At 59.9% G+C, this 26,206-nt stretch overlaps 1 protein-coding gene across 1 annotated transcript in view; it reads right to left on the bottom strand.

The window, feature by feature from the left end:
- The window catches only part of REXO1 (RNA exonuclease 1 homolog), a 33,726-nt gene that overhangs the window by 6,528 nt on the left and 992 nt on the right, over positions 1 to 26,206 (bottom strand). Inside the window, exons 2-4 of the mRNA XM_030795888.1 lie at positions 5,218 to 6,962; positions 4,161 to 4,265; positions 1,721 to 1,934 (exon numbers count right to left, since the gene is read on the bottom strand). Coding sequence (XP_030651748.1) covers positions 1,721 to 1,934; positions 4,161 to 4,265; positions 5,218 to 6,962 — 2,064 coding nt within the window. The remainder of the gene's footprint in view (positions 1 to 1,720; positions 1,935 to 4,160; positions 4,266 to 5,217; positions 6,963 to 26,206) is intronic.

The raw sequence follows: 26,206 nt of genomic DNA, 5'->3' as shown, positions 1-26,206 counted from the left end.
GACACAGGTCAGGCTGTGAAGGCCGCTCAGGACAAGTCACCGGTGGGGCAGTCCAGGCCTCTGCCACGTGTTCTGACCCCAAGCCCAAGGCATCGATGTCTGAGGGAAAGGCCCTGGCTCCCGGACAGAGGACCGGAGGGGTCTGGGTGCCCCCAACCTGCTCATTGTGACCAGCGGCTAGCCCTGCCCTGAGGCCTCTTGTGTTCTGCCTCGCCCTTTGATGAAGTCACAAACCAGAGGGAGGCGGCCAGGCCTGCAGGGGCTGTTTTGGAGGGCTGGCCATGCGGGCAGCTGCAACCTGGGCATGTATGTCTGTGTGGCGGGGGGGGGCTTCTGGACTGGGGGCTCGGTACCGACCCAGGAAGGGGAGCTGTGAGCGGGGACATCTGGCCCTAGTCTCAGAGCAACATCCCTCGAAATGCCATCTGGCCCCGGAAGGTGCAAGGGAGGCAGGCTGAGTCTGCTCATGCTACCGTGGGCCGCCCAGGAAGGAAGCAGGCTGCCCGCCAGGCTGGCATGCGCCTTTTGCAGTGGAGGGTTTACTCTTCAGGAACAGACAGAGACCCTCCAGGCTCCCTCGGCTGCACACTGGGGGCGAGCACAGGCAGCCACAGGCGTCTTCCAAGCCACATGAGCCCGCCCTGCAGCACTGCCAGCACTTGGGACGCCAGACTCTCTTCAGGCGGCGGGCCCCGAGGGCGCTGTGACAGCTCAGCACCCACTACGGATCAGCGACAGGACAACCCCAGTGCAGAGACACAGACGGGAAGCGTGTGGGGGTCCTGGCATAGGCCCAGTTCAATGATTTCCCCTCCCTGGGGCTAAGGTCTCAGCCGTGAAGGGCTCTAGGGAGGGGAGGTCAGAGTGGCCTGGAGAGCTCTCCCTAAGGAGGGGCCTCAGTCCAGGTCCAGCACGGGAGGGCCGTGGGGTCCGTGGGATCTGCAGGGGAATCGCCGGGGCTGGCCCTAAGGCTCTCCGGCCAGCGCCAGGAGCTCCAAACCAGCAGGCTGCTCAGGGTGCTCCTCAGACAGCAGCCATGCCCTCCCAGGGAGCTTGCCAGACACACAGACCTTTCCCAGCCTCCAGACCAGAACCTGCATTTTTTTAGGAGCTTTCTGGGGCACCCTCATCTGTGACCTGCCTCCAGGGACACTTTCTCACTCTACAGACAACACTGATGTGAAGATGCAGGAGACAGGACAATCCCCCATGAAGGGTCCTGTCCACCCACCACTGAGGCCTGGCCCGACTTTCTACAAGACTGCTGGGGGGAAGTGCCTGTCGGAGTAAAGGAAACACAGCCCCACTCCTGGGAAGACAGTGCTCATTTCCATCAGAGGCCATGCCCCCACTCACACGCCAGGCAGAAAGCCACACCTGCAGGAGCCTGCTCCCCACCCAATGCCAGGCACCCCGACATGGCTCCCCATTCCCTGGAACCACAGGCTCAGGCCCTGGTTCAGCCCAGTCTCCAACAGGCTGTTGGACTCCTAGTAACCCCAAGCTGGGTCAGGGAAGGAAGGTGCTGGGCCAGGCAGGCCTCTTGCACCCCTCAACAGTCCCCATTTCACAGGCAGGCTGAGGGCCCCAAGGAGGGGGCCCAAGGTCACCCCATGAGCAAGCACCATGTGGTTCGGGTGAGCTCAGAGACCTCAGGGTGCCACTCTCCTGCCCACATGCCCACGGCTCCCCGGCACAGGCCTCCTGGGCCAGGACTCACCTGCAGCCAGGCGGGGGTTGGGGATGTGGGCGATCCTCCTCTTCTCGCCAGGGGCGGAAATGTGGACGGAGGGCGACTTCTCCGCCAGCCTGGGGGGGGGCTGCAGCAAGCTCGCCGATGCCCTCTGCGCCTGCTGGGCCCGCAGGTAGCACACCTCCTGCGCCGTCGGGGGCCGGGCCGGGGGCACCGCGGGACTCCTCCTCGGGGGCTCCGCCTGTGTTACCACAAATGCTAAGGCCTGGCAGCACAGCGGGGGCACCTGGAGCAGGCGGCCCCGGGCAGGCTTGGGAGAGCGTGGCTGCAACTCAGGGGCCGGAGGCACCACCTCCCTGGCTGCCTTCTGAGCTGCTGGGCACACTGGGGGGAAGCAGCACGGGGCAGTGGTCCTCAATGCCATGTGGCTCCAGGCTCCCCACTCCCAGTGTCTCCCGGTGCCCAGGCTGTGTCCTCAGCCCTGATAAGGCATGGGTGAGCAAGACTACCCTGATCAGACTGGCACTGCAATCCAATCCCACTATGCCTAATCTTCCTCAAAGCCCCTCCTCTGGGGAGTCTCTGGGACTGGATCAACTGGGACTCTCCTGGCTGCTGACCCCGGGGCCAGGCTCTCTGTTTTTCCCGTACTACCTCGCCACATCTGCACAGTGGCCTGACAAGTACTACTGTCTCCGGGCTACAGAGGACACCGGGGCTCAGAGCTGGACAACTGGCCCAGGCCCAGGCCGCACACAGCACAGCAGGCAGTCTGCCGCACTCTGCGGGAGGTCACCCTGGGGCTGCTGACCTGCTCTGGCCCCCGCCCCAGCACCGTGGGCAATCTAAGAGGAAGGGGCAGGGGCCAGTTCTCTCTGGGACTTGGGCAGTGTCAAAGATAAGGTGTCTTCAAAAAGCTCATGGAAAACGTGCGTTGTGACGAAACTTGCATGGCTTTCAAGTTTTTTGCCCCAAAATAAACTGATACTAACTTGTCATAACATGTCTGAACCAGACAGAGTTTGAGGCACTAAAAAAAAGTAAGACATCAGTTAGAACAGAGCCCCAGTCAGAGCGACAGGAGTTCTGCTAAAATTGAAGCAAATGTTAAGCATCAAATTTATGGTGAAACTTGGGTGGAAGAAAGAATGGAGAAATCACTGATGCTTTACAAAAAGCATCACAGATTTACAGGAACGTCCCAAAGAAATCAGAAGTTTATGAATGGATAACTCACTTTATTTTATTTATTCATCTATCTTTTTGAGACAGAGTCTTGCCTTGTCGCCCAGGCTAGAGCGCAATGGCATGATCTTGGCTCACTGAATCCTCCGCCTCCCGGGTTCAAGCAATTCTCCTGCCTCAGCCTCCCGAGTAGCTGGAATTACAGGTGCGTGCCACCGCGCCCGGCTAATATATTTTTTTTTTTTGTATTTTTTTTTTTTTTTTTTTTTTTTTTTTTTAGTAGAGACGTGGTTTCACAGTGTTAGCCAGGATGGTCTCAATCTCCTGAACTCGTGATCCGCCCGCCTCGGCCTCCCAAAGTGCTGGGATTACAGGCTTGGGCCACTGCGCCCGGCCTCCGGCTAATTTTTTGAATCTTTAGTAGAGACGGGGTTTCACCATGTTGGCCAGGCTGGTCTCGAACTCCTGACCTCGTGATCCGCCCACCTCTGGGCACAGTGGCTCACGCCTGTAATCCCAGCATTTTGGGAGGCTGAGGTAGGCAGATCACAAGACCAGCCTGGCCAACATGGTGAAACCCTGTCCCTTCTAAAGATACAAAAATTAGCCTGGTGTGGTGATGGGCACCTGTAATCCCAGGTACTCGGGAGGCTGAGGCAGGAAAATCACTTAAGCCCGGGAGGCGGAGGTTGCAGTGAGCGGAGATCGTGCCACTGCACTCCAGACTGGGTAACAGAGCGAGACTCCGTCACAAAAAAAAAAAACAAAAACACACAAACAAACAAAAATAACGGAGGGATGAAGCTGGGTGCAGTGGCTCACACCTGTAATCCCAACACTGGGAAGCTGAGGCAGGAGGATCACTTGAGGTCAGGAGTTGGAAGACCAGCCTGGGTGACAAAACAAGACGCCCCTTTTTTTATAATTTTTTTTTTTTTTTGAGACAGTCTTGCTCTGTCACCCAGGCTGGAGTGCAGTGGAGCAATCTTGGCTCATTGTAACCTCTGCCTCCCGAGTTCAAGTGATTCTCCTGCCTCAGCCTCCCTAGTAGCTGGTATTACAGGCACCCGCCACCACGCCCAGCTAATTTTTGTATCTTTAGTACAGACGGGCTTTTGCCATGCTGGCCAGGCTGGTCTCGAACTCCTGACCTCAGGTGATCCACCCGCCTTGGCCTCCCAAAGTGCTGGGATTACAGGCGTGAGCCACCGAGCCAGGCCAACCTCGTCCTTAAAAAAAAAAAAAAAAAGGCTCCTGCTGGCCTGGCCTCTGCAGACCTTACCTCCTGGCCTTGCTTGGAAAGGTGGGAGATCCTCCTCTTCTGCCCAGGGAACAGAGTGGTCAGACCCGAAAGCCCCTTCTCCTCGCTCTTCTCTCCCTTGGGGGGCTAAGACACATGTGCGTCCGTCAGCACAGGACGGCCCTCGCTGCCAACGCCAACACACCCCAACCTCAAACTGCCCCCCGCAAGTGAGGAATGGAACAGTCCAACCCCCAGGCACAGCAGCTGAGGGCTCAGGGTCACCAGTCCAGGGCTCAGGGCCAACAATCCCTGGGCTTTGTGTGGGTGCAGTCGGGGGGGTGGGGAGGTGGGCAGGTGTCACACGTTCTGCAGATGCCCAAGGCTACCTCTCCTGTGCACCCAGGGCCCTGGCTTGGAGACCCCAGGGCTGCAGAATGAAAGCACACTGGGAAAGCGAGGCCACCTTGGGCCGCACCAGCTGCTGTGCAGGCTGAGCACCTGAGCTCGGTCTGTGTGGAGTGAGCTCCCCCTGGTGGCCAATGTGGGGACACGGGGCCAGGAGACCCAGGGGTCCAGGGCTGGCCCAGGAGAGCAAGAGCTCCCCACGCTGGGGGTAGGGAGGAGGGAGGGGAGGAGAGAGGGGCAGGAGGGGATGAGGAGCGGGCGAGGAGAGGAGACAGAGGAGCTGGAAGAGAAAAGACAGATGGGGGGAAGGGAGGAGGGGAGAAGAGAGGGGGAAGGGAGGAAAGGGAAGGGGAGGGGAGAGGGGCTAGAAGGGTGTGCCGGAGGTGGGTTCCCGGGTTGGGTAGGTGGGCCAATATCCCCCTGCCAGTCAGTGGGAACAGACCGTGTGCACGTGACCACAGGAGCCTGGCTGGTGGCCACGGGCCAGTGACCTCTGGGTGGGTGAGGGGCAACAGGGCCGCCCGGGCTCTCCTGAGTTCCTGAGATTTCAAGGGGCTCAGGGGCCAGCACTGAGGAGCTGCCTCCACCCCATGCCTCCAAGCCAACTGGAAACCACTCCAGATAGAACGTCCCTCACCAGGCCCTCGGCTCTGCCTCCGCCCGAGCCCAGCCCGAGCACCCGCGCCCTCACCTGCCGGGCCAGCCGGCCTCTGTCCTCTGTCTTGACGCTGGTGGACTCGTTGAAGATCCGCAGGCACTCCTCCATGGGGTCGGAGTCAAAGTCCACCTCCTTCTCCAAGGCCGAGTAGTCCACATCCGCCCCCGCACTGGAGGACGACGAGGAGGAGGAGGATGGGGCGGGGGAGGGGGGCGGGGAGGCCTTGAGCCGCTTGGGCGGCCCCTGCGCCTCCGGGAAGCCCAGGCTGGAGTCTGAGTCGGAGTCGGAGTCCGAGCTAAGGCTGGGGAGGGCAGAGGGCCCCACGCTTGGCACCCCCGGCCCCGCGGCCTCGTCCTCACTCTCGTCCCCAAAGAGGTCGGCGTGGCTCAGGGCCCGCTTCTGCAGCTTGGGGGCGTCCTGGGAGGCGCCCTCGTCCAGTGAGCGGGCTTTCCGCTGCACCAGCCTCCCCGACGGGGCCTTGGTGCTCTTCCTGTCGGGGAGCTGGAGGGGGCGGGGTGGGCCTCTGCCGGCCGCTGGTCGGGAGTCCCCGCTTGTGGGGCTCGGCCGCCGCGCTGGCCGGTCAGGCCTCCCTTTCCCTGAGCTGGCCACAGGAGTGGCCGAAGATGGCTTCTTCTTGGTCCCTTCCGGCCGCTCTGCCTTGTGCCGGGGGCTGCTGGCCTGCGGGCCCTTCTTGTCCGCACGGGGCTTCTCTGCAGGCCGCCCTCGGCCCTTGTCCTTGGTCTTGTCCTTCCTCTGGGCCCCGTCTTTGCAGCTGGGGGCAGGTGGGGCCCCACTTTTTTTCTTCTTGGGTTTTCCCTCCTTGGGGCAGCCCCCATCCTGTGAGGACTGGACCTGGGCTGGGGAGGCGGGCTTGGCTGGGGGCGGCTGGAGGTCCCCCACATCGCACTGCACGGCCGTCTCCTTGGTCTCCCGCAGGCCGCCCCCCTCGGCCTCCAGGCCCTCTTTGGAGGGTGGCTGCCCAGTGGCCTTGCTCTCAGGGTCGGCCCTGGCCTTGGGGGTGCTGGCCGTGGTGGGTTCATTACCTGGGACCGTGGCGGCCTCATCTTCTGAGTCTGAGAACCTTGCATCGCAACTGCCAAAGGGATCACAGAGCTTCTTGGGAGCAGGTGTGTAGGGCTCGCTGCCGCGGGAGCCCCGGGGCCGCTTGGTGGCCCGCTCATCCCGGGAGCTGGCCCTGCTGAGGTGCCGGGCCGAGTAGTTGGAGAGAGGGTCATACTCCAGGTCTGTGGGTGGCCTGGAGTTGTCCACCACGTACTTGCCACTGGGAACGGGGCGGCTGTGCCGCCGGGGCTGGCTCACAGCCTTGGGGACGTATTCCAGGGCACTGCCACCCCCTCCGCCTCTGCCCTGACCCCTGTCCAGGGACACCAGCGAGTACTTGCTGCCCGGCTCGGCAGGGGCGGCCAGTGGGGTGGGCTGGTAGCCGGCATCAGGGCTTAACAGGCCGTGGCTGCCGGGGCTGTAGTCGAAGGCCAGTGGGAAGGCATCCTCGTCCAGGCCCACCGTGGGGCTGGCGTTCGGGCCGCGAGGTGCCAGGGCGGGGGCCTCAGCGGAGCGGTGCTCACGGGCGGTCTCCAGCAGCTCCCGGTAGCGCCGCTGCTCCAGCTCCACCTCACTGCGCACGGCCTCGATGGCCTGGTTGACCAGCTCCAACTCCAGCACATCCGGGTGCGGCTCCTCCCCCAGGCCGAGAGTGCCATTCTCCCTCTGCGCAGGGGGCTTGGGCAGCTCAGGGTTGTAGGGGTCGTAACCCAGCCCTGAAGGGAACAGACAGCACAGCTGTGACCAGCCTGCCAGAGAGGAGCCCGCAGCGTGGGGGCAGCCCCGGCCTCAAACTGCAGGGAAGGGAAGAGACCCGCCTCCGAAACCCACCGCGCACTGGCGCCCGCCAAGGCTCTGGGGTGCCCAGCTGGGTACAGGCCATGGCGCCTTCTCAGGCCCTGTGCCGGGCCCCGCCCTGCCCTGACCAATGGGCGCTCGACGGGCCTGGGCTGTGTGACACACAGCTCCATGGGTCCTGGAGGCTCCCTCACACGGCTCATGGAATGAGCACAATGACCATGGCGGGGTGGACACTCGACAGGCTGGAACTCCCCGGGGCAGGCAGGTGTGGAGCTCCCAGCATTCAGAGTGCTGAGCTGAGGCAGGCCTGGGCTGGGCCGACAACCACAGCCTGACGGTGGACACAGGAGAGCCCTTCCTCAGCCAACACGGCCCCACCCAGCCAGCAGTGTGCCTGCGGTGGTGTGGTGGCGTGTGCCTGCGGTGTGCCTGCGGTGTGGCTGTGGTGTGGCTGTGGTGTGGCTCTGGTGTGCCTGCGGTGTGGCTGCGGTGTGCCTGCGGTGTGGCTCTGGTGTGCCTGCGGTGTGGCTGCGGTGTGGCTGCGGTGTGCCTGCGGTGTGGCTGCGGTGTGCCTGCGGTGTGGCTGCGGTGTGCCTGCGGTGTGCCTGCGGTGTGCCTGCGGTGTGCCTGCGGTGTGGCTGCGGTGTGCCTGCGGTGTGCCTGCGGTGTGGCTGCGGTGTGCCTGCGGTGTGCCTGCGGTGTGCCTGCGGTGTGCCTGCGGTGTGCTGCGGTGTGGCTGCGGTGTGCCTGCGGTGTGGCTGTGGTGTGCCTGTGGTGTGCCTGCGGTGTGGCGGCCATGTGCCATGTGTCCGGCGGGGGTGAGCTCAGGGCTCTGTCCCACAGGCTTTCCTGCCTATAGGAACATTCACTGGGCTGTACCTGTCCTGCAGAAACAGAGGTCACAGAAGTGGCCATGGCTGAGCAGGGCCAGGGGGATGGGAACATGCCCAGTTGATGGGCCACCCTGCAAAATCCACAGTAAGATTTTTTTTTTTTTTTTTTTTTGAGACAGTCTCTCTGCCACCCAAGCTGGAGTGTAGTGGTGCAACCTTGGCTCACCGCAGCCTCTATCTCCCGAATTCAAGCAACTCTCCTGCCTCAGCCTCCCAAGTAGCTGGGATTACAGGCATGTGCCATCACACCCAGCTAATTTTTGTATTTTTAGTAGATAGAGTTTCACTATGTTGGCCAGTCTTGAACTCCTGACCTCAAGTGATCGATCCACTGCACCTGGCCTACTTTAAATAAATTTTTTAATTTTAAAATTTTTTGTAGCTGGGCGCGGTGGCTCACGTCTGTAATCCCAACATTTTGGGAGGCCAAGGCGGGCGGATCACCTGAGGTCGGGAGTTCGAGACCAACCAGACCAACATGGAGAAACCCCATCTCTACTAAAAATACAAAAGTAGCCGGGTGTGGTGGCGTGCGCCTGTAATCCCAGCTACTCAGGGGGCTGAGGCAGGAGAATCACTTGAACCTGGGAGGCAGAGGTTTCGGTGAGCCGAGATCACACCATTGCACTCCAGCCTGGGCGACAAGAGTGAAACCCTTGTAGAGGTGGGGTCTCGCCATGTCAGCCAGGCTGGCTTTGAACTCCTAGACTCAAGCAATCCTCCCACCTCAGCCTCCAAGATAGCTGGGACTATCGCCAGAGCTGCTGTGCCTGGCTTGAAGCACACAGCTGAACTGTCTTCCCAGGGGGCAGCTGGGAACATGTGACTCATATGTTATTTACATGGTTCCAGGACACATTCTAGCAGACCCTCACAACCTCAGTGCCACCAATGTCAGCACAGAAGTCAGAACCACAGGAGCCTCCCGTGGGGACAGGCTGAAGGAGTCTAAAGAAAACACAAGCAAGTGGAGCCCAATATTCCAGCGAAGGAATAAAAACCAAGTTCAAATACTTCCTCCAGAAACTTACAAGATGACCATCAGAAATTCGACTGAGCACAGCCAGGCACAGTGGCTCACGCTGATCACCTCAGCACCTTGGGAGGCCGAGGCAGGAGGATATTGCTTGAGCTCAGGAGTTTAAGACCAGCCTGGATGACACAGATCCCATCTCTTAAAAAAATACTTAAAACTAAGCTGAGCACGGTGACACGCACCTGTGGTCCTAGCTGTGTGGGAGGCTGAAGTGGGAGAATCACTCGAGCCCAGGGGCTTGAGGCTGCAGTGAGCCAGGACTGTGCCTCTGCACTCTGGCCTTGGCAACAAAGCAAGACCCCAACTCTTAAAAAAAAAATAAATAAATAAATTTCCACCGAATGTAATTCCATAACATCTCTAAAGGTCTCTAAAGGTCAATAGGTCTGATCCTCTGGAGTTGGCAGGAAACGGCGCCAAAGACCCCTGCGTCCTAATTCCTGGAACCTGTAGATGCTATATCCCCTTAGATGGCAAATGAGGCTCTAGATGGGGTGAAATCTCCCTTGCCCGTCACTGAGGGGGCCATGCACAGGCCGAGATCTCGCAGAACAGTTTCGCAACCATCCCATGCAGCTTCAACACCACACCTTCAGACTCAGAATCCTCAGAACCCATGCCACAGACAGACCGCACAGGGCGGAGGTACAGATGCGTCCGCTGCGGACTTCACTGCAAAAACACAACAACAAATAACGCAGGAGATGACCTAGAAGCCTAAACGCAGGTCACCTGGGGTTAAGGGGGAGTCGTGCGCCCTGCAGGGACCTCCAAGTCACACTGCTACGGGGAAGAAGAGTGGCAAGGAATGCTGCACACTCTCGCCTTTGAAAAGCAGCTCCACAAACCCAGCGAGATCAAAGATTCCAACAAAGGCGCAGCCGGGCCCACACCAAGCCCACAGTCCCACGGGGTACAGCAAATGCAATTTGGCCTTCATTTATGCTGCACCCAACGCCGACTACCAAGAGGGACGTGAACGCTGACACACGTCCCTGATAGGCTGATAAGGAGCCGTGACACCATGTAGCAAAAGGCAACGGCCCCACGGGAACCTGCCCGCGCCAAGACGCCGCTTGGCTCTGACTTGATTCTGACTGAACGTGCAGCTTGTCTGAAGGTCCTGCCTGCCCTTCGGCCCACCTGGAGATCGACTCCCACAGGGTGCTAAGACCTCCGTGCAAAGAAATGGCTGGACACAGCCAAGGGGAGGGAGGCATAAGACCTCCCACTGTGGGCGGCGCGGAGAACAGCAACAGAACTGGAGGCTCCCCCTATGGCCCCCACACACACCCCCTCAAACCCCAGCAGGCATAGGAAAGAAATGGCTGGTTTCGGCCGGGCGTGGTGGCTCACACCTGTAATCCCAGCACTTCGAGAGGCCGAGGCGGGCGGATCACCTGAGGTCAGGAGTTTGAGACCAGCCTGACCAACAAGGAGAAACCCCATCTCTACTAAAAATACAAAACAATTACCCAGCCGTGGTGACCCATGCCTGTAATCCCAGCTACTCGGGAGGCTGAGGCAAGAGAATCGCTCGAACCTGGGAGGCGGAGGTTGCAGTGAGCCGAGACTGAGCCATTGCACTCTATCCTGGGCAATAAGAGCAAAACTCCATCTCAAAAAAAAAAAAAAAGAAAAAGAAAAAAAGAAATGGCTGGTTTCCCAAGCTGCTCCCCTGAGACACACCCGCCAGCAGAACAAGCGCCTCCCCAAGCAAGTCCCCCATCCTAATCCCTGGGACCTGTGGCCAGGCCACCTCACTCAGCCAGAGACTGCAGGTGCGACTTGAACGAAGGACCCTGAGGGTGGGTGAACATCCTGTGTTATCCGGGGACCCAGTGTCCTCACAGGGTCCTTTAAAGAGGGAGGCAGGAGGGTGAGAGTCAGAGAGACTGAAGAGGCTGTGCTGTGGGTTTGAAGGGGAGGAAGGGCCCTGAGCCGAGGGATGCAGGGTCCTCCAGATGCTGGGAAAGGCTGGCACTGACTCTCCCCTGGAGCCTCCGGGAGGCCCAGCCCTGCCCACAGCTTGACCTGAGCCCAGCGAGGCTGACTTTGGACTTCCCAGCCCAGCGCTGAGAGTGTGCTGCTTTAAGGCCCACGGGGAACGAATGCAGCTCACTCGGTGATGAAAGCGCAGTGGAAAACGGCTGCCTGTTGCCTGTGCCTGTGAAGGCGGAAGGCCCTCCTGTTCCCGGGAACCCTGCAGGGACAGCTGGAGGCCGGGACCTGGAGGCTGCAGAGGAGGTGGGAGGAGGGCTGGTCACGGGCAGCTGCCGCCTTTCCCTTGAAATCACATCAGTGTTGTACCCATCTTTAAAATTACATTTAGGGGCCGGGCGCAGTGGCTCATGCCTGTCATCCCAGCACTTTGGGAGACCAAGGCGGGTGGATCACCAGGTCAGGAGTTCGAGACCATCCTGGCCAACATGGTGAAACCCCACCTCTACTAAAAATACAAAATTAGCCAGGCATGGTGGCGGGCACCTGTAATCCCAGCTACTCAGGAGGCTGAGGCAAGAGAATCGCTTGAACCCAGGAGGCAGAGGTTGCAGTGAGCCAGGATCACACCACTGCACTCCAGCCTGGCGACAGAGCAAGACTCTGTCACAAACAAACAAAAAAATTACATTTAGTGCCAGGCTCACTGGCTCATGCCTGTAATCCCATCACTTTGGAAGGCCAAGATGAGCAGATTGCTTGAGTTCAAGACCAGCCTAGGCAACATGGCGAGACCCCATCTCTACAAAAAATATAAAAAATGAGCTGGGTGTGGTGGTTGGGTGCCTGTGGTCCCAGCTACTTGGGAGGCTAAGGTGGGAGGATCTCTTGAGCCTAGGAGGTCAAGGCTTCAGTGAGCTGTGAACACACCACCACATTCCAGCCTGGGCAACAGAGCAAGATCCTGTCTCTAAAACAAATAAAATTAAGTAGCATTTAGACAGGAAGAAGGATCCGTGTGTCTGTTTTGGACCACCCGGAACTCCGCAGGACGGTGTGCAGGGCCACGAGGTACGGGCAGGCAGAGGAACATCACACAGAAGCCACAGGCTCTTCTTTGCCTGTGCCAGGCCACAGCCAAGGCCTTTCCAGGAAACGTCACCCCACGTGTCCAGCAGGCACAGAGGGGCCCATTCTGGCACCATCTCACAGCCAAGGACCCTGGGAGTCAGCGAGGGCACCCAACTAGGATCAGCAACTGTGGCTGCCGGTTCCTCTGCACGGGGAGGGACGGCTCCCAGGCCAGGAGGATGCTCCTGGCAGGGAAACGGCCGGCTGGGGCTGGGTATCAGCCCTCACCCAGGGGGAGGGCTGCGGAGGCCAGCAGCACGCTCAAGGGCGCCCTCCCGGCCCACTTCACTGGGGGAGGCTCCGGCTCCTCCCTGACCCAGCCGGCTGCAGAGCATGCCACGCTGCCACCCGCAGAGCATGCCACCCTGCCACCCGCAGAGCATGCCACCCTGCCACCCGCCTGGTGAACAGGGCAACTAGTGCCAGCCTTCCCCGAGCCCCGGAAGTCCCGACTGCCCAGTGACGTGGAGGGGCCAGGCCAAGGCCACTGTGGAGTGAGCTGCAGAGATTCATGGAGGGGAGGTGACAGAGCACAATTACTGAGGAGGAGCAAGGCCGTGTCAGGGAGACATTGGTCTCCCCTCCCAAGGCTCCAGCTAACGGGGGTGCAGAGAGGAAGAGGAGCCCGCCTAACGGGAAGGCTCTCCTCCCCAGGCAGGAGTGGGCAGCAGTGAGACTGGGCCCCAGGAGGGCAGGCGGGGGTGGAGGGGACTGAGGCATCTCTAAGCAGCTAAGGATAAGGGACTCCACTCAGGAGCTTCCACCTCCTTTCCCTGGACCCCAGGGCTCTAAGACATAGCCTGCAAGATCAACCCAGCCCAGGGGAGCCAAGAGTCATGGGCAATACACACACCAGCCAGCAGATACCCTCAAGCCCTTCCCAAAGGAAGGAAATTCAGACCTCCAGACACTGTGGACTCCGAGAGGAGAGACCATTTCCCCAAAAGGTGCTTTTGGAAGGTCTTGGAAGGAATAGCACCTGCCTCCCAGGAATGGAGCCAGGTCCCCGAGCAGAGGGCAGGACCGGGGGACAGGTGATAAGGGTCCAGTCTGGGGGACGTGGGCTTGTCTTTCTAACTAGAAGCCTGTGTGAGTACTTGTTTTGTTGTTTTGTGGAGGCAGGCATTGCCCAGGCTGGAGTGCAGTGGTGCCATAATAGCTCACTGAAGCTTTGCCTCCCCGGCTCAAGCAATCCTCCCGCCTCAGCCTCGCAAGTAGCTGGGACCACCTGCGTGCACCACCACATCCAGCAAATTCTTTTCTTTTTTTGGTAGAGCCAGGGGTCTCGCTGTAATTGCCCAGGCTGGTCTCAAACTTCTAAGCTCAAGCGGTCCTCTCGCCTCGGCCTCCCAAAGCACTGCTTGTCTTTTAAGGGCTGTGAAACCTGCCCCAGGCTTCAGCCAACAGATGGGAAAGAGCAGGGGCACCTGGAGGCCGGAGGGCACACTCCGCAGAGGGGGTTTCAGCATTTTCACTCCCGGGTGGACGCTGCTACCACCTCCACAAAGGCTGCACCAAAAAGAAAGCAGGCACGCTAGGCGGGTCCGAGAAGACTGACGTCAGGATCTGGACCAAGGCCTCTCCTCCCTCTGGTCACTGGGCTCCCCCACCCTGCAGCCTGTGACCCGCTGGTGCTGGAGGGCAGCGTCCTGGCCTGGGCGCTCCAGACAGCTCTAGAAGTTTCACACAGGAAGCTGCCTGGGGCTCGGCCATGGCTGCCTGCAGCTCAGAACAGGGGGCACGGCGTGCTGAGCCCCTGAAAGGACACCTGAAGCTGGTACGCACCACTGCCTCCCTGGGCCGCCCTGTCCCACCATGCCTCAGAGGGCTGGGTCTGGGTACCTGTCAGGACTAGAAAGGCCCCAGGGTGGCATCTGCATGCTGCTAGGTGCCCTGGGAGCCCACCCAGGGGGTCACATCTAAACGCCGAGTCTGGGCCAGGCACGGTGGCTCACACCTGTAATCCCAGCACTTTGGGAGGCGGAGGCAGGAGGATCACCGAGGTCAGGAGTTTGAAACCAGCCTGGCCAACATGGTGAAACTCCATCTCTACTAAAAAATACAAAAAAAATGTAGCCAGGCCTGGTGGCAGGCGCCTGTAATCCCAGCTATTCGGGAAGCTGAGGCAGGAGAATCATCTGAACCTGGGAAGTGGAGGTTGCAGTGAGCCGAGATCGCACCACTGCACTCCAACCTGGGCGACAGAGCTATACATGCATACACACATACATACATACATATATACATAAATGAATGCCGACTCTGGAAGTGGGAGGGGCCCGTCCAGGCCCCGTCCCACAGCCGGGAATTAATTTGCATAGGAGCAGGTGGGCTCCTTCCTGGATGTGGCCCAGGTCAATCTGTTTCTGGGAAACGTGGTGAATTGGTTGACAGGAAAAGCCTCCCTCCAGAGGCCTGGGAGCTGCCCCTTCCTCCCTGCTTCACCCCAGGGCCAGGACTGGGAGGTACCACCCAGCCCCAGTGGTCCTGAGAGGCCACAACCCCTGGCTAGCTATCTTCCCCAGCCTCTCCAGCCAGGGCTCAGCCCAGGGCGCCGCAGCCCAGCCTTGTCCCGGCCTGGGGGAGAGCCCACTCCCTCACCACCCATCCTGACCACATCTCCTGAGACCAGTGCCCTGCGGCCCCAGGACGGGCTGGATGACAAAGATGGTGTTTCTTCCCAGGGTTCTAGGTCTGGGGTATGGGACCAGCACTATCTGCCCAAGGCCATCTCTTGGCCCCCAAACCTTCCCTTGGCCCAGAAACCCCTCACCCTGGGCGTCCACTCTCCTCTCTGCTCCCACAGTCCCCGCCCCACCACACTCAATCCACCCACACAGCTGTCCTGTCCCCAGCATTGGGGAGAACCTGGCATGAGCTCCAACCCCACACGGAGACTGGAATGCAGCGAAAATGACAAGACCGTGGAGCATGAAGACCCCAACCTGAACTTCCAGAACGTTCTCTCGTGAGACCCGTCCAAGCTCCTGTCTTCTCTCAGCCCATTTCAAAGATGAGGACACCCAGTGCCAGCAAGAGCCGGCAGCTCCCAGCCCTGCAAGGAGCCCCAGGCCCCTCCCACCCAGACAGGGAGACTCAGTGGCTCTAAAGAACCCAGCAGGCTGGCTGGACGCGATGGCTCATGCCTGTAATCCCAGTATTTTAGGAGGCCGAGACGGGTGGATCACCTGAGGTCAGGAGTTCGAGACCGCCTGAACAATAAGGGGAAACCCCGTCTCTACTAAGAAACCACAAATTAGCCGGGCATGGTGACAGGCACCTGTAGTCTCAGCTACTTGGGAGGCTGAGACAGGAGAATCACTTGAACCCGGGCGGCGGAGACTGCAGTGATCCAAGATTATGCCATTGCACTCCAGCCTGGGCGACAGAGCAAGACTCTGTCTCAAAAAAAAAAAAAAAAAAAAAGAACCCGGCAGGCCCAGCCCCCTGCTCCGGAGACCGTTCGGCGGGCCCGCAGGGCTCTCACCGCAACCAGGCATCAGCAGGACCGGCCCCTCCAGCCGAGGCGGTGGGACCCACATGCTGGCCCAGAACAGGCCAGGCAGAGACCCTAGAAGGAAACAGTCCCTCCCGCCTGGGGCTTAGCCAGACAAAAAAGATAAGCCGGACACTGCAGCATGACAGATAAACAAGCCTACCCCCAACCTAGCCCCCAGGGGAGCCATCTGGGCGGCCTGAGGCTTTGAAGGTGGAGACAGGAGAGGACATTCCCAAAACAGCCACAGCGGCAGAGGACGCACGGGGCTGACCCTCGTGAAGCGCAAGGCAGGGGCTGGTTGCGTCCACAGGAGCGCCCACCCCATAACAGACCCTCTGGGAAGAGCACCCCTGAAGTCCACCTCCTGTGGACGGCAGAGTAACCATAAGGTCCCCACAAATGGCCATACGTCCACTCTGGGGGTCCCTGCTCCTGGGGCCTCCCCTCCAGCCCTCACGGCGGGACGTCCTCCAGCCCCATTCCTGGACATGCGGGCGCCCGGGGCCCTCTACGCACAGCCCACTGGACAGATAGGAACCCGCTGCTCAGAGGCAAAGGGACCAGCACTCTGCACCCAGAGGAGGTCCCACAGCTCCTGGACCACACAGGGCAGAAACAGGGTCACCTGGAGAGGGCTTCGAGGAGAAGTCCAGCCAATGCTGGGGGCCTGGACCTCCACCACCCAGCAGCTTCCAAGACCCTCTCTGAAATCCAAGGTGGCCCAGCTCTGCCCCACCCCCCACACCAGGCTCCGCCCAGGTCTCAGAGCTTGCTGTGGAGGCTGGGCTGTGCCTGCAGCAGCAGCGCCTGGGGTCCACCCCACCACCCCCAGGGTCCTCCTCCACCCCCAGGGCTGAGATCCGAGCCTCCCCTCTGCTCCAAGGCACGGCCCTCCCCACCTCGACAGTGCAGTGTGCAGTGCCAGGACTGCCCAGCAGGTGGAGCCACAAGGCAGGGTCCAGGGGAGAAAAAGAAAAAGGTCCCGGCCTGACCCGGGACCACCAGCTCTGCTCTCTGGGGCGTCCTGGGCATTTACTCACCTCATGGGGCGGCCGTCCCCACACGCCATGACTGGACGTGCTGCTGTCCCAAGGCTTACAGCTTGAGGCTAGGGGACAGGGATGGTAACCAGGACAGAGGTCGCTGCCTTTCCAAAACAATGTAGAAACAGGCTGGGCGCAATAGCTCACACCTGTAATCCCAGCACTTTGGGAGGCGGAGCCCGAGGCCGAGGCAGGTGGATGAATTGAGGTGAGGAGTTTGAGACCAGCCTGGCCAACATGGGGAAACCCCATCCCTACTAAAACTACAAAAAATTAGCCGGGTGTGGGGATGCCTGTAATCCCAGCTACTCAGGAGGCTGAGGCAGGAGAATTGCTTGAACCCGGAAGGTGGAGTCTGCAGTGAGCTGAGATGGCACCACCGCACTCCAGCCTGGGCAACAAGAACAAAACTCCATCTCAAAAGAAAAAAAAAAACCCAGCTGGGCGCTGTGGCTCACACCTGTAATCCCAGCACTTTGGGAGGTCGAGGCAGGCAGATCACCTGAGGTCGGGAGTTCGAGACCAGCCTGAGCAACATGCAGAAACCCTGTCTCTACTTAAAAAAATACAAAATTAGCCAGGTGTGGTGGCGCATGCCTGTAATCCCAGGTAATCCCATGCCTGGGCACAGTAGCTCACGCCTGTAATCCCAGCTACTCGAGAGGCTGAGGCAGGAGAATCATTTGAACCCGGGAGGCGGAGGTTGCGGTGAGCCGAGATCGTGACATTGCTCTCCAGCCTGGGTGACAGGGCAAGACTCCTTTTCAAAAAAAAAAAAAAAAAAAAAAAAAAAAACTGAAACAGAAGGGTACAAACGGCAAAGGACAAGAACCGGCGGGGAGGGTCCAGCGGGGCCTTCTCCCCCTGTGCCTCTCCATCCCTGCCAAGAGCGCACCTTGGCTGTGAGCCACTTTCATGGTCCACACAGAGCAAGTTAAGAGTCCAGCTCTCAGCCGCGCATGGTAACTCACGCCTGTAACGCCAGCACTTGGGAGGCCAAGGCAGGTGAATCTCGAGCCCAGGAGTTCGAGACCAGCCTGGGCAACATGGTGAAACCCTGTGTCTACTAAAAATACAAAAATTAGCAGCTGGGCACGGTGGCTCACGCCTGTAATCCCAGCACTTTGGAAAGCCGAGGCAGGCGGACTGCCTGAGCTCAGGAGTTTGAGACCAGCCTGGGCAACACGGTGAAACTCTTTTCTCTACTAAAATACAAAAAATTAGCCGGGCATGGCGGCGTGCTCCTGTAATCCCAGCTACTCGGGAGGCTGAGGCAAGAATATCACTTGAACCCAGCAGTGAAGGTTGCAGTGAGCCGAGATCACGCCACTGCACTCCAGCCAGGGCGACAGAGTGAGACTCTGTCTCAAAAAACAAACAAAAAAAGAGTCCAGCTCGCAGCTCCTCCTCATCCCAGGGCCTTTTCTGTCCCCAAAGCACATTTCCTAGTGGGTGTTTCCGGGGCTCCTGTGCTCCCTGTCGGGCACAGAGGACTAAAAGCATCCAGGAGCCCTGCAGCCTCTTCCAGGGGCTCACAGAGAAGCTGGAATGGGCACCTCCGCGGGGCGCTGCCCCTCAGCCAGGGGTTCACAGGCTGTTCCGAGGATGGGTGCTTCGGCGCCTAAGGAGGAACCCACACACCAGGGTGACGCAAGCACGAGCTGTTTTTGTTACTTGGTGACCTGTGTGCAAGTGCTGGGGGGACAGGGTGCTGGTTGGCAAGGTGGGCCAACCCCAGCCCCATCATTCATTCCTCCAGCACATGTTCTCTGAAGACCTGCCCAGGACCTCAGAGAGAGCATGCAGCCTGCAGAGCGCAAAGGGCAGGGCCCTCCCTCCCTGTCTCGTCCACTCCCCCAAAGTCCACTTCCTCCAGGCAGCCCTCCAAAGTCCTCCCTGCAGAAGCAGCAGTGCCTGGCACGGCGCCTGGGATACAGAGGTGGAAGGCATGGTGGAGCCCTCACCTCACTCCACCTCCTCGGCTGGGGTGCACGGGGCGGTGGCCAACTCTGGCCTGCCCAGGCCCACTTCCATGGCTTCCAGATCCTGTCTCCCTAGGGCCTGCTCCTGAGGCAATGTTGGCTCCCTTTTGGTCTCTGAGGGCCTCTGAGCCACTGTGAGAGGAGGAGGGAGTCCTCAGAAAAAAGGACTGTGACTCGTGACCGTTAACAGGGTGGGGATGGACCTGTCGCCAAGACAAATGGACAGGCTGGGAAGCCACAGGGCGGGGATACACCTGGAGTGCACGCCAGGCCCATACCCCCAAGCACACGCTCTCTGCCACCTTCCTGGCCCTGCCCCCTGCCCCCTGCCCCCTGCCAGTCCTCTGAGCACCCCAGCCTTGATGGAGCTGGCCCAGGGCAGGTGTCTGCAGAGATCTGAGGAAGGAAGGAAGGAAGGAAGGAAGGAAAGTGGGAAGGGGAAGGGAACACTGAGCCAGAGGCGCGGGCCCCTCCACACCTGCAGCACATCGACTCTCCAGACATGAGTCTCTGTGCAAACAGGAAGAGACTCCAGAAAGCTGAGAATCACAGACTGCCCAACCACAGGAGCACTCCCAGCCTGGGGACAGATGAGAGCATATCAATAGTGAGCCCCCGTCGGCTGCAAGCTCCCACGCAGCCCCAAGCCCAGAGCGTGAGAACATCCCAGGTTTTCAGCGGGCTGTCTCCATCCCCAGAGCCCACAGCCTTAACCCCACTTCCAGCCACAGGCAAACTCCTATTCATCCTCCAAAACCCAACCCAGTAATCCTGTGCTTGGAAACACTCGCCCCACCCCCCCCGGAACTCTGAGTGACACCCGGGCCCACCCCACGTCACCCCTCCACTCCCCGCAACTCCAAGTGACAGCTGCCCTCCTTCCTGGACCCGGGCCCACCCGTCACCCCCTCCGCTTCTGCTTCCCGAGTCCCCTCAGCCTGGCCCCACAGACACTGAGTCCAGATGGACCTAGAAAGGGCCTTGGAGAGCACCAGGACCAGCTGCTGGCTTTACAGAGAACACTGAAGTCCTGTGGTGTGTGTGTCCAGGCTCAGCCCACAGCTCGTCCCGAGTCCTCCCCCAACCACTCCTTTCCTGAGGCCGGAAGCAGGGGCAGGTCCCAGAACCCCAGGCTCCAGGCATGTAGCCTGTCATGGGACGGGAGGCGCTCCGTCCTGGCAGCCGTTCCCAAAAACCTCTTGGAGCCTAAGGAAGGGACCGCCCCGAAACAGCCAGTGCACATGCGGCTCCTCCAAGGGTCCCAGAGGACTCGGCTGTTAGAGGAGGAAGAGGAATGGTGACGCGAGAGGCCCCCGTGAGGCTCAGGGACCCCCAGGACTGCCCTGACAGGCTCCTGGCTCCCTGGGACCCGGGCGTCTCCTTCTACCCTGTTTATTTCCTTTTCAGGTTTGTGCTTTTTGTTCTGCAACAGATCACACCAACAGAATCTACCCACCGCGTGCACAGCGTAAGGAACAAGCCACGGCCCTGAGCAGCCAGCGCTCCCCGGAAACCTGCCTGCTCCTCTCTAGGGACTGCTTTGCAGAAGGGATTCTGAGGGTGGGGAGGAGGGCGGAGGAGGACAGCACTTCCTAGTCAAAGTGAGGCCTGCTACGGCACAGCCCGCACGACGCTTCCCGTCACACTCAGAGGCCACAACCCCATTGTGCAGAAGAGCTCACGGAGGCCGAGGGAGGTTCGGGAGGCAGCAGGCTCAAGGGGGTACCGCCCAGCAGGAGGCGGCCGGGGCCTTCCTAGCGAGCTCTGCCCCACAGAAAGCCAAGCAAGATGCCTTCATTCCGGGCTGTGGTCTCCGGAGGGACAGAGGCCGGCCACTGGCACCTGAGCCTCAAGTCTGCAGTCCCTGAAGGAGACGGTAAAGCTGCAGAGGGCTCTGGGGGGAAAGCGGGGGGCGGCTCAGGCACCGCAAGAGTCCCCAGAACCCCTCCCAGCAGGCGCGTTTGTCCCTGCTGACCCCAGCCCCAGCGAGCTCTACCTCTCCCATCTCAGGCTCTGGGGGCAGGGACAGTGCTTCTCAGGGCCTCTGCCTCTCCCTACAGGCAGACCGCCAGCTCAGCCATCCCTCTCGAAAACACAAAAACAGGTCCAGCACAGTGGCTCACGCCTGTAATCCCAGCACTTTGGGAGGCTGAGGCCGGTGGATCACCTGAGGCCAGGAGTTCGAGACCAGCCTGGCCAACATGGTGAAACCCAGTCTCTACTAAAAATACAAAAATTAGCCAGGTGTGGTAGCAGGTGCCTGTAATCCAAGCTACTTGGGATGCTGAGGCAGGAGAATCACTTGAATCCAGGAGGCGGAGGTTACAGGGAGCTAAGATGGAGCCACTGCACTCCAACAGCCTAGACGACAGAGCCAGATTCTGTTGCAAAAAAGAAAAAAAAAGAAAACACAAAAACAGGCTGGGCCACCAGACCAGCATCCTCATCCTCGGGACTACTGCCCCAAGCTAGATAGATCTCTGTCTGTGGGGCTGTCCCGGGCACTGAAGGGTGCTGAGCAGCGTCCCCGGCCTCTGCTCTCTCTGTGCCTGCACTCCCAAACTGGCAACCAAAACATCTCCAGACATCTCCTAACATTCCCAGGGTTCAGAACTGCCCTGTCGGGATCAGTCACTGCTCTACTGAAGACCTAAGCAAAGAATCCTAAAACATGAATACCAAAACCAGCCTCGACTGGCACGGCCCACGCCTGGAGGCAGCTCCGGAAGTCAGGTGAGGACCTCAGAACCTTGGGAAAAGCCCCCCCCAAAGAAATAGAATCCAACCTCATCTGTGAGGCAGGGTCCCAGCCATGGCTCAAGCACAGCAAGCTCAGGGCCCCTGGTGTGGGGTCTGGAGGGGGCCCGGCAAGCGGCCTGGTGCCGGACTCGGCAGAGGAAGCCACACTTCTCCTGTGGCTCTTCCGTACTCTCCCAAGTGTCTAAAACAAACATTTCCCCAGGCCAGAAAACAGTACCTTCAAAAGTAAAGTGCCCAGAGACCTGTGGCAACACGGACAGGCCCCCAGGCCCTGGGAACCCGGCGCTTTTCCCCTTGCCATCCACCTGGGGGAGAGCTGCCAGCGCAATCCTGCCGGCATCTGCAAGAAGGCGGCTGCTCTGGAAACCCCAGGCCCCTTTCCTCTAACCCCCCCACACAGGACCATCAACAGCCACGGGGCAGCAGAGCCACCCACTCTGTGGTAGGAGTGTGGGCTGGGGGCTCCTCCTCCTCGAGGCCAGGGCAAAGCTTCAGCCCCTAGCCAGGAGGGTCCCAGCTCCCCAGGGCCCAGAGCCACAGCTGGACTCGCAGGCTCCCTGGCGAGGGCTAAAAAAAAGAAATGGCCTCAGCACCACCGCTGGTTGTCACCATTGGGGTCGGGGAAGCCCAGAGATGCCGCTCAACGTCCTACAATGCGAAGGACGGCCCACCAGACAACAGTCTGCCCCCCAATGTCCCTAGCACCGACCGTCCCCCCAGCAAGCTCCATAGCTGCCACTCCAGGCCAGGCAGGCGGCCCCGCTGGCCCTACTGCCCACCTGCCACCCGCTGGTAAAATCACCCCCGGGGCCTCATACGCCCTGGTCAGGCCTGGGGAACCAAAGGACAATACCGCTGGCTGCGGGGCTTCTCCCCTAGAGTCCATTCCCTCCTGGACGCGGCTCACTGCGGATGAAAAGTCAGACCGAGGAAAGCACGCACTGTCAGGCCTCTGAAGGTGGCACAGGTGGTCAGACGGCGCCTTCACTGCCCAACGGAAAGCCGGCTGTCTCCCATCCACCAGAAGGAGGCAGCACAGGACGCAGCCAGCGAGAGCTCCCAACCCTCCTGCGAGGCCAGAGGAGATGAAGGCAAACCGCCCTCTGCAGCGAGGCGCCATTCTTGGCCTCCTCCTCCCTTCTCGCCTGACTCGGGGCCTCAGAGTTTCCCAGGAGAGCCGGCAAGCCCTGACACATCAGTAGGGTCCTGGGGCTCACCTGCCTAGCAGGGGGAGGGGAGGCTGTCACCGTCACCAGAGAGCCAGGCCTGCTTCAGGCCCATCCTTGGAAGGTTTCAAGTTCCCTTCTGTGCCCAGCCCACAGGGGCTGGCAGCAGAAACGGCAGAGGAGGCAGGCAGGGCCCCAGCCCACCCACATCCAACCCAGCACCCCCAGTCATCAGCCACGCGTACACAGGTGAGCAGCTTCCCGGTGCTGGGCCTCAGTTCCCTCATCTGTAAACTGGGAAGAGCCACTGCTACTGCTGTTTGGGGGTCACAGGCAGAGTCCGCCCAGTACTGCTGTGGTAGTGGCCAAGTCCAGAGGTAGGGAGCCCAGAGCCCATGCGGGGGGGCCGCATCTGAAGAGCCAGAAGGAGAAGGGCTCCTGCCTAACCCGACTCTGCTGGAAGGCTCAGGAGATACTGGGTACACGGTGGGTGGGTTCAGGAGATACTGGGTACACGGTGGGTGGGTTCAGGAGATACTGGGTACACGGTGGCTGGGCTTCAGGGCTCCCCATGTACTTGGGGCTGCTCCCTGAGCGCCTCTACCCCAGGACCCCTGCCCTCTACAGATGCAGTTCTGGAGAGTCGCCTGGAGCGCCAGCGGGGACGCCGCCAACGGCCCCACCCAGAACCACTGGCACCAGGCTGCCAGATCCTGAACCCGACTGCGGGATCCCCGAGGGCAGGAGCTGTGCGCCCCACACACACGTCTGCTGCTCACCCAGCAGTATAGGATGGCCCCTTCCCCACGCCTGGGACTGTCCTGCTGAGGCTTGAGTCAGCCTGTGGCGCAGCACCAGCATCCCCTCAACGTGGTGCCCTCAGCCTCTGCCTCCCTCGGGAGAAGCATCATCTGGGAGCACGTTCCTGCCGGAGCCGTGAAGCCCTGAGCTGGGGCCCACCACACCTCTGGAGAGCCCTGGACTTTCCTGCAATCCTCCCCGGAAGGGTTCCCTCTCCTGGAAGACAGCGTCCTGCCTCTCAGTAGGACACAGATGCCCTGAGATGCCGCAGGGAGTGCGGGGCATTGGGCAGGGGCCTGGGCTCTGAGGTCAGATGGGAGGAAGGTGGGATCTAGCCCTGCCCGCTCCACACAGATAACCGAGGCCCCTCACCTACCACCAGGCTGCAGCCAAGGCCCAGGCAGCAGAGAGCGGCCACTCGGGGGAGAGCAATGCTCATTCCCAACTCACAAGGCTGGGATAGCACGTGCCCCTCTAGGCCAGGGCTGCACGTCCCTGCGTCCCGGGGCTACATGATGACCGCTGTAAGGGCTGCAGGACCATCCCTCCAAGCCACCCTGGGCAGGTCCAGCCGGGTCTGCAATGGCTGAGCAGCCCAGCACGGTGCTTCCCGCCTGTCATCCCAGCACTTCGCGAGGCTGAGGAGAGAGGATCGCTCGAGTCCAGGAGGTCAAGACCAGCATGGGCAACAAAGTGAGACCCCGTCTCGGCAAAAAGTTTAAACATTAGCGAGGTGTGATGTCACACGCCTGTGGTCTCAGCTACTCAGGAGGCTGAGCCAGGTGGATCCCTTGAGCCCAGGAGGTCGAGGCTGCAGTGAGCTGTGATCGCACCACTGCACTCCAGCCTGGGTGACAAAGTAAGACCCTGTCTCAAAAATTAATTAATTAAATAAAATGGCTGAGCAGGTCCAGGGGTAAGAGCCCAGAAGGAAACCTGAGTCCTTCAGCCATGCTGCTCGAGGTCGCCAATGACCCACTGAGCCTGTGACCCAGGGCCCAGGAGCACCAGCCATCTTCCTGTTCCCGTCGCAGCTCCGCCAAGCCTCCCAACCCTGCCTTGGTGCCCTCACCAGATACCCTCTCCTTCTCCCAGAGGCCCTGGAGGTTCCAGACCCACCCTGGCCAGGTGGTAGTATGGACAAAACACGTTCCTTGATAAGCCTCCGTTTCCCCACCGGCAGCAAATGGCTCACAGGGTCACCATGCAGCGCGTGTCCAGCACACAGCTGGCCCCACAGGTGCTCCAGGGCTAGCTGAGGGCTTTTCACCTGAACCTCTGTCCACTCTCAATCCTGGGAGGCCAGCGTTCCTGTCTATCTCCTCTCTGGAGGCTGCTGCCCTGTCCACCCTGAAATCCCCTTGAGAGGACATGGCAAAGGCTAGATCACACCAGCCTCTTCAAACCCCATAGAAAACTGGGCGTGTGTAAATCTGGAGGGGTGGACATGGGACGTGCATTCTCCCGTCCTCAGAGGGCAGCCTGATGAGCATGTCACGGAGGAGGACACAGAGGGTCAGAGAAAGCTCACGGCAAGGAAGATGGATCCTGCCTTTTACGGGGGAGGCAGTCTTCTACCAGACAGTTAACAAGAAGCCCTACCACCCCACCAGAGATGGGAAAAGGAGTTCATTCTCACCAGCAAAAGGGAAATGCAGACATACCATGGTAAGAGGCAGGCAGCTGCATTTTTCCCATAGGAACGCGGGGCAGACAGAAGACTACGTCACCAAAGGGACCCTCAAAAATGAGCCTTTCGGCAACAAATGGGCCATTTGGGATGCAGACAGATATCAAAAGCCTGACTTGCGCCGGGTGCAGTGGCTCACACCTGTAACCCCAGCACTTTGGGAGGCCGAAGCAGGAGGACTGCTCGAGGCCAAGAGTTTGAGACAAGCCTGGACAACATAGCAAGACCCTATCTCCACAAAAAAATACAAGTTAGCCAGGCGTGGTGGCACACGCCGCCCATAGTCCCAGCTACTCAGGAGGTTCAGGCAGGAGGATCCCTTGAGCCCAGGAGGTCGAGGCCTCAAAGAGCTGCGATCGCACCACTGCACTCCACCCTGGACTACAAAGCGAGACCCTGTCTCTAAAAATACGGTGAAAATGAGCATCGTGAGTCGGGTGTCACAGCCTCCGAGAAGCCTCTCCCACGCACTGCCTTCTTCACCAACTCCCAGCCCCCGCCAAAGCCGGCTGCGTGCTCCCAGGACATCACGACCTATGCTGAGGGATCTGTAGGCACAGCTGTCGGCAGGTCCCTGAGAGCACAGCCAGCATCGTAAGCAGCCCTGAATTCCCCGCCTCAAGCACAGCAAAGCCGCTGGGCGGTGGGGAGCTGACAAATGATTGCTTGCATCTGTCCACCTGCAAACAACCGCCCACAGGTGCAGGTGTCCTAAGCACACTTATCAGGGAAATCAGAAAAAAATGCTACCTTTTCTGGCAAAACAGGAAAATAAGCCTATTCTTAAAGCCTAGAGAAGATGTTTCTCTTTTGCAGGAAAAGGTTCTGAGCTGAGACTGTTTCATGGTTAAAGTAAAAACAATGCTTGAAACTCACGCCCAATGAGGAAATCTGGGACGAAAGAAGTCAGGGGCTGGGGGAAGCAGAGAGCCACTATCAAAGGACACAGGTAACAGGGGAGTCTGAATGACATCACACTCGATAACCCTCCCTCCATGACTTTCCTTGCGATGTCCCTCTTTTTCTCCAATCCAAATCCCACATCTCCTCCAAGAAACACTGCCATGACGATGAAAACCACCATGACGCTTGAGGTGGAGTCCACCAACGTCCTCTGTCCGACCAAAAGCATGGAATTCCTCGGAGCCCACTCGAGTAAGCTTTGACTTCCTCCCTGCCAGTCATGCTGGACACAGGGCTCGACAAACACAGGAGAC

This window comes from Nomascus leucogenys, chromosome 17 (assembly GCF_006542625.1).
Source record: "Nomascus leucogenys isolate Asia chromosome 17, Asia_NLE_v1, whole genome shotgun sequence".
In the NCBI taxonomy this organism is placed as follows: Eukaryota; Metazoa; Chordata; class Mammalia; order Primates; family Hylobatidae; genus Nomascus; species Nomascus leucogenys.
Note: the sequence above shows the minus strand (reverse complement) of the source record. Positions and strands in the feature narration are given on the sequence as shown.